We start from the raw sequence: 7,797 nt of genomic DNA, 5'->3' as shown, positions 1-7,797 counted from the left end.
AGGGATAAAGTCTGGAGATCATTCATGGAACTGGGATTTCACTGGGACTGGGACTTTCATTTGCTCTAGGATTATGGGCGCTCTCATCAGGTTCTTCTAGAGGTGTCTTCTGACACAAATTGCCTCCAAAGTGAAAGTGAATAAAGATCTGATTCTTTTCTCAAGCCTGAAAACACATGTCATTGAATAAATCCATAGCTTTAAGTGTCCAGGATAGACAAACAAAAATGCCTTTTGTTGCTTCAACGTGCTTCCTGTTCTCTTCTGAATACCTCAACTGAAAAACGAGAAACATAATTTGGCACGAGAAAATGTAGTAGCATATATTAATTCCACCAAAAGTGGCAGTTAAAATGCTGAGTAATTAGTGTGAAACATGGTCCAAAAGTGAATCTCTATTAATAACTAGTTAGATCTTTCTATTCCTTTTTCCTCAGCAGATCATGGGAAGAAATCACACGCAGACTAAATTCGTCCTGCTGGGAATTACAGACAGCCCATTTGCACAAACTCCTCTTTTTGTCTTGTTTCTGTTGATTTACATTGTCACTTTGGTGGGGAACGTTGGCATTATCATCTTGTTTCAGGTGTCTCCCAGCCTCCACACCCCCATGTACTTCTTCCTCACTCATTTTGCATTCATTGACATCTGCTATTCCACAGTCATCTCCCCCAGGATGCTGGCAGACCTGTTATCAGAGGACAAAACCATTTCTTTGTCTGGCTGCATGATCCAGTTCCTCACCTTTGCTTTCTTTGGCAGTGCCGCATGTTACCTCTTGGCTGTGATGGCCTACGACCGGCACGTTGCTATCTGCCACCCCCTGCTTTATGTGACCATCATCTCCAGCCACGTCTGCTGGCAGCTGGTAGCATCATCCTACCTATTCGCATTCCTCAGTGCCATCATCTGCACATGGTACACATTTGGAGGTTCATTCTGTGGTTCCAGCTACATCAACCACTTCTTCTGCGATATTGTCCCTGTGCTAAACCTTGTGTGCCCTGATAACCACAGCAGCGAGATGGTCATCTTTGCCTTTCTCACCATCAATGTGGTAGGCACGAGCATGGTCGTTTTGCTCTCCTACATCTCCATCCTCCACACCGTGCTGAGGATGTGCTCAGCACAGAGCAGGGCCAGAGCCTTCCACACCTGCACCTCCCAATTGATGGCCATTATCATGTTCTTTGGGACAGGTTTCTTCATGTACCTACAACCTCCATCTAGCCACAGGAACCTAGATAAGGTGTCCTCCATCTTCTACACCGTGGTCACCCCCATGCTCAACCCGTTCATCTACAGCCTGAGAAATAAGGAGGTGAAGGGGGCCCTGGTCAAGTGCAGTAGGAGGATGTTCAACCACTGGCAACATAAAATAGTTGTATCATCCAGGACATGAACAATGCATGTCAAGTGAGAAAGCCTATGGGACATTAAGACAATGGGATTTTCCACTAATCCTCATGATTTGATGTAGGTTCTTCTACAGTTCCTGTACAAAAGTCAGTGACAGTATTGAATGAGATACAGACCACTCGAATCACATCTTCCTTCAAAAGAAACCAAGGTGAAAGGAACCTCAAACTTCATTTCAATTCACAGTCACCAACCTGGAGGAAGAAATTGCCCTCAACTATCCCAGGCCTATCTTCCTCACAGGAAACACCAATCACCTTTACTCAGTTATAGCCTTTGTCAGTGATAACTGTGTATTTTTCTTGCAAGATTCTTGACCTAGTCTCTCAGCTCCAATAAAATTCCTCACTCTTACCTGCGAGTTCTTTCTTAAAGCTGCTGGGGTGGGAGGGAAGAGGAAGTGTAGTTTTACATTTGCTTGCTGAAAAAGAGTCAGAGAAAAGGTTTCAAAAGATTCACTGCATTTGTTTGTGCCTTTCAAAGAGAAGAAGTTGGTGGGAATCAAGGTCTCAAGCTGCACTTTTGAATATGAAGGGGAATCCCTCCCCAGGCTGCAGCTTCACTATAGATATCACTCGAAGGAAGAAACTGTAAACAATATAACTCGTAATAGAGGATGATGAACTGTGCTGAGATTACCCCGTGCTAGGGACATTTTGGGCACATCAAGATCTCCACCCATTCATTTTACCTTGTAAAATCTGTTCATCTGAAATGACCTTTTACCTAAATGTTGAAATAAATGGAATTCCACCTGGAAATAAGCACCCATATCCCATGTCCATGCCCAGCTCATCCTCAAGCACACTGGGAAAACCGAATTGTCTATTTCATATAAGAATTAAGTTTGTAGGAAGCTTCCATAGATGAAAAACAAACCTAAACACAGAATTGATGGTAACTGAGAGCGGTCTGGCTCTGAAAGAAGTCAAAACACACTGTCATAGGGGAAAATATCTTTCCTTTAGCTGTTGTGAATGGGAATTAACTTGTATTTGGAAAGTATATGGATGGTGAACACTCACTTTTATGTGCTCAGAAAAACAGCAGGATGAAAGCATACACTGTCATAGGTGTGGGGGGGAACGTGTCTTCGACCTGCGGTCAATGAAGGAGCCAGAATCTATATAATTAAATGCTAAAGAGCCTTGCAGAATAGAGACCTTTGATATCGGACAGCTTCCTTCAAAACCTTCACCATATCTTGTTTTCTTCCATTTTGTTGGATATTTTGGCTTAGACTATGCATAGAGAATCATAGAGCCACAGAAAGCCCAGGCTGGACCTCAAAAGATCGTCTGGTCCGAGCTTTTGTGGAAACAGGAGTCTAGATGAGCAGTGTCCTGTGTAGGGCTCATCGCTGCTTGATGAATTACCCCACTCTCATGTCCTTATTTCCTCTTGGGTTTAAGAAACTTTCCAAAGCAGAGACAACTGAAATGCTCAAAGGTTTACCCACACTTGGTGCTACCTTCCCAAGGGAAGTCTTGAATGCCATAGTCCTCTGTGTGGTGGATCCAACTCAGTGAACTGGCAATAGGAACCTCAGTGCAACATGCAGGGGAGGCAGAATTTTGAATTCCAGCAATACAAGAAACAGGCTTGAGGTTTTGGAATACATTTTATACTGAGAGCATCCTTGCATGATTCTGTTTCAATCTTTGCAGAGAAGGGATCTAAAAAGCAGAAAGTCCTGGCTGTAGACACAAACTTCCCACATCAAATACATGACAGAGGTTCCTCTCCATAAGTGGTTCTGATACCTCAAAAAGCAAGCACCTTTTGGCAGGAAGAGCTGGGCATGGGTCTCTTTGCCCAGTGCTTCAGGTGCTGTTAGATCAGCCTGAACAATTTAAAGGAGAAAATCGTATTCTCTGGAAATGATTCAAAACCTGGCCTATATTGAAATGAGCATTAAAGACGGTCTTATTCAACAGCCTTATCAACCTAACAATTAGTTAACAATTCTCATCTTTAGATACCGTATCTTTATCCATAGATAACAGAGAGGATGAAGGTCTCAGAGCAGTGAGTAACATAGGTTAGGTTAATGCCATTTTTTCTCTTAAAATCATAGAATCATAGAAACATAAAATAGTTAGGGTAGGAAAGGACCTTAAGACATCCAGTTCCAACCCCCCTGCAATGGGCAGGGGCACCTCACACTAAACCATGTTACCCAAGGCTCTGTCCAGCCTGGCTTTTGCACCTCCAGGGATGGAGCATTCAAAACTTCCTTGTGCAACCCACTCCAGTGCCTCAGCACCATTACAGTAAAGAACTTCTTCCTTAGATCCAACCTAAACTTCCCCTGTTTAAGTTTTAACCCATTACTCCTTGTTCTATCACTACAGTCCCTGATGAAGAGTCCCTCCCCAGCATCCTTATAGGCCCCCTTCAGACACTGGAAGCTGCTCTGAGGTCTCCACGCAGCCTTCTCTTCTCCAGGCTGAACAGCCCCAACTTTCTCAGCCTGTCTCCATACAGGAGGTGCTCCAGCCCCTGATCATCCTCGTGGCCTCCTCTGGACTTGTTCCAACAGTTCCATGTCCTTTTGATGTTGAGGACACCAGAACTGCACACAATGCTCCAAGTGAGGTCTCACGAGAGCAGAGCAGAGGGGCAGGATCACCTCCTTCGACCTGCTGGTCACGCTCCTCTTGATGCAGCCCAGGATACGGTTGCTTTCTGGGCTGCGAGCGCACACTGCAGCCGGCTCATGTTCATTTTCTCATCAACCAGCACCCCCAAGTCCTTCTCTGCAGGGCTGCTCTGAATCTCTTCTCTGCCCAACCTGTAGCTGTGCCTGGGATTGCTCCGACCCAGGTGTAGGACCTTGCACTTGGCATGGTTAAACTTCATCAGGTTGGCATCAGCCCACCTCACAAGCGTGTCGAGGTCCCTCTGGATGGCATCCCTTCCCTCCGGCATATCAACCGAACCACACAGCTTGGTGTCATCAGCAAACTTGCTGAGGGCGCACTCAATCCCACTGTCCATGTCACCAACAAAGATGTTGAACAAGATCGGTCCCAACACTGATCCCTGAGGGACACCACTCGTTACTGGTCTCCAGCCGGACATTGAGCCTTTGGCCACAACTCTAAATGTACTTCATTCAGTAATTTAATTCTATTTCTTGTGTTTTTACAGAAAATATTAATTTCCCTTTAACAACAGGCGAGAAAGGCCCTGAAAATAAGAAGAGGTCATAAGGCAGGCTTTAAGCCATCAACTGGGAGATGCTGATGGCTGTGCAAGAGCATTTTGACAGGGCTAGCAAGGAGCCCAGAGCTAATGTCCAGTGCCCATCTGAAAAGACCAAGAGAGAAGAGGGGAAAGAAGATAGCAATAAAATACAGCAGATAAATCAGATTGTCTGTGGCCTTGTGGCACGAAGCAGTCGTAGGAAGAAAGACAGACTTGGAAATGGTTCCAAACCAGGTCTTTAAGCCTAAGGAGTAGGGAAGGCAAAAAAAAATCCTTGGTGTCAAGTGAAGCTCTGGAGACCTCTGTCACAAAACCAGCAGCCAAATGTCCTGCCAAAGCTACTTCCACCTGACAAAGTCCCTTAGGGCATTCTTCACCTCCCTGTTCCTGAGGCTGTAGATCAGGGGGTTCAGCATGGGCACCACCAGCGAGTAGAACACAGCAAAGACCTTATCCGTGCTCAGGCTGCTGCCAGATCCTGGTCGGAAGTTCAGGGCGAGGATGGACCCGTGGAAGATGGTGACTCCAGCCAGGTGAGAGGTGCATGTAGAGAAGGCTTTGTACCGGCCCTGAGCAGAGCTGATCCTTGAAACAGCAGCGAGGATGAAGGTGTAGGAGACCAGGACAGCCGAGATGGTCACCATCTCCACCAGCCCACCGAGGACAAATATCAGACACCTATTGACACGTGTGTCAGAGCAGGAGAGGGCTAGAACAGGCGTGATTTCACAGTAGAAGTGGTTGACCTTGGCTGGCTGGCATAAAGGCAGGCTGAAGGTGAACTCCGTGTGCACCCAAGAGTGCAGCAGGCCAAGCACATAGGAACTGGCCACCAGCAGCACGCAGACCCGGTGGGACATGATGGACGAGTACAGCAAGGGCTTGCAGATGGCCATGTAGCGGTCGTAAGCCATCGCAGCCAGGAGGAAGCACTCGGTGGTGCCAAAGGCTATGAAGAAGTAAAGCTGGGTGGCACAGCCAATGACAGAGATTGTTTTCTTCCCCATGAGAAGGTTCATTAATGTCCTCGATGCCACCACCGATGAGTAGCAAGCATCGAGGAGAGATAAGTTGCTGAGGAAAAAGTACATGGGGGACTGCAGCTGAGCACTGCTCCTGATGAGCACAACCATGCCCAGGTTCCCCACCAGCGAGATGAAGTAAATGAGGAGGAACAGGATGAACAAAGGTGCTTGTAGTTGCGGGTTGTCCGTCAGTCCCACAAGAGTCAGCTTTGTCACTTGCTTGGTTTGATTTTCCTCAGCCATCTTCTCCTAAAGCACTGTAAGATGTATAGAGCCTGTATAGAGGCACTGTATAGAGCCATAATAAACAGTTAATGGAGACACTCAGCACCTAAAAAGCCCATCAATCCCCAGTGCCTGGATGGCAAACCCTCTCCTTATCAGAGATTTGCCTCATTTGCATCAACATTCATCAAAGACCAGTTTGGCAAAACAATGAAGTTTTTATTCTAGTAGCAGTTACTCTGCCAAGTGTTCTCTATTCCAGTCATTCTAATACATCTCTATTTCTATCTGTTGTGTAGAAATGGCATGTATCACATTCCAGTGCAACCCTCCCAAGTTCTAACAAAGAAAGAGTAAAAGAAGGGGTTCAGTGCTTCCTGTAAAGAATTAGTGACATCAAGAATGAAAATCTCACACCAGAGCACGTCTTTAGAGGTGACATGGTCTAGTTTGAGATGTCGCTGCCCACACCTGGGAGGTTGGAACTAGCTGAACTTCAGGTGCTTTCCAACCCAAACCAGCCTGTGATTCTATAATTCTAGGATTTAGAATCATAGAATCAACTAGGTTGGAAAAGACCTTTAAGATCATCAAGTCCAGCCTTTGAACTAAAATAGCACATTTGGCATCTTAGGAAGCCTTCCCCATAGAGGTTTTCCTTAAAGGTGATTTTGCTTGCACACTGCAGAGAGAAAAATGGAAAACCCCATTTATTCTTCCATAACTTTTCATCTATTTTGCTATTTCAGGGTTATTCTTTTATGGAGTATATAGAAATGGTGAGGTGCCATCATGAGGGAAAAGAGAAACCATTAAAACCAAAAACGGCACAACAAATCTTTGCCTTTTTATCAACCTTCCCTACATCTCCTCTTTCAAAATTCATGCTGAAGAGTTCTAAATATATGGAAATACACCATTACATCCTGCTTTTTAATCACAGTGTCAGGGAGGGATACAGAGCAGGCTTCACAGGGGTCCAGAAGGAACCACTGTAACATAAACACTTCGAAGAGACCAAGAAAAAGGACAGGAAAACTGTTGGGAAAAGCAGCACGATTTCAGCCTAAGATCATGGAAATCACGGTGCTGCTCGTGGGGTCTCTGTCCCTGTCAGCAAATCTCTGCAGTGCAATGAGTACAGCTTTCCCATCAGCAAAGGAAATCACTGCAAAACTGGTATCAAAGAGCCTGGCTTGTATTCAGAATGGAAAATCAGATAAACCATTTCTGGAGGCGGAAGAAGCACACAGGGTTTAGCTCTATGTACAACCTGTAGCACCACAGAATTACTCAGGTCGGGATCCCCAGCATGGCAGACATAAAGATTCTCTGGGCGGACCCAATCAGGAAGGGCGTGGCGCGGGAGTTGGCCAATGGGGAGGAGGCTGGCGGCGGTTGGGGATTTAAATTTGGCAGGGGGTGGGTGCCGATTCTGACGTCACAGCGCGGGGCTGCTCGGGACCTTCGTGCGCGGGCTGAGGGGAGAGGAGAGGAGAAGAGAGGAGGCGGTGGCGGGGAGCGGCTGAGCTGGAGCCGCGTGGGGAGCGGCTTCTCCTCACGCTCGGTGCTAACGGGCAGCGTGCACGGGGTGGGGGAAAGTCTCCGCCGCGCTCCTCATCCCCGCCGGGCATCGGCTCAGCGCAGGGTCGAGCCTCGCCTGTACTCCCAGCCCGTTGCAGCTACTCGTAGGTGAGGGCCGTGACTCAGTTTGCGGTGCTGCCGGAACGCCTGTCGCCAGGCTCAGCGGGGGTGGTAGCCTCGGGGAGGGAAGGGAGCACGCAGGTGAGGAGGGAAACGGTTTAATCTTAGTAGCCTTTGGTGCTAACATCAGCTGCCCGAGGTTCCTGGGTGTGAAGAAGTGGTTAGCTCTTGTTCCTGTAGTTGACATGGAGGGGAGTTATGCATGCCCAGTTG

General features: G+C 47.0%; 2 protein-coding genes across 2 annotated transcripts; one reads left to right on the top strand and one right to left on the bottom strand.

Moving 5' to 3' along the window:
* Nucleotides 1-443: 443 nt before the first annotated feature.
* On the top strand, nt 444-1,403 carry LOC308221350 (olfactory receptor 5AP2-like; the record flags this gene model as incomplete). The annotated part of the gene is made up of 1 exon (XM_080618333.1): nt 444-1,403. One exon carries the CDS (start codon nt 444-446, stop codon nt 1,401-1,403), a length of 960 nt encoding a protein of 319 aa, XP_080474459.1.
* A 3,565-nt stretch (nt 1,404-4,968) lies between these two features.
* LOC308220771 (olfactory receptor 5T17-like) lies at nt 4,969-5,898 on the bottom strand (the record flags this gene model as incomplete). Its single annotated transcript, XM_080617163.1, has 1 exon — nt 4,969-5,898. The coding sequence occupies one exon, from the start codon at nt 5,896-5,898 to the stop codon at nt 4,969-4,971; it is 930 nt and encodes a 309-aa protein (XP_080473289.1).
* Between the last annotated feature and the right edge of the window lie 1,899 nt (nt 5,899-7,797).

Source organism: Psittacula echo (genome assembly GCF_963264785.1).
Source record: "Psittacula echo genome assembly, chromosome: 5".
Taxonomy (NCBI): Eukaryota; Metazoa; Chordata; class Aves; order Psittaciformes; family Psittacidae; genus Psittacula; species Psittacula echo.
Note: the sequence above shows the minus strand (reverse complement) of the source record. Positions and strands in the feature narration are given on the sequence as shown.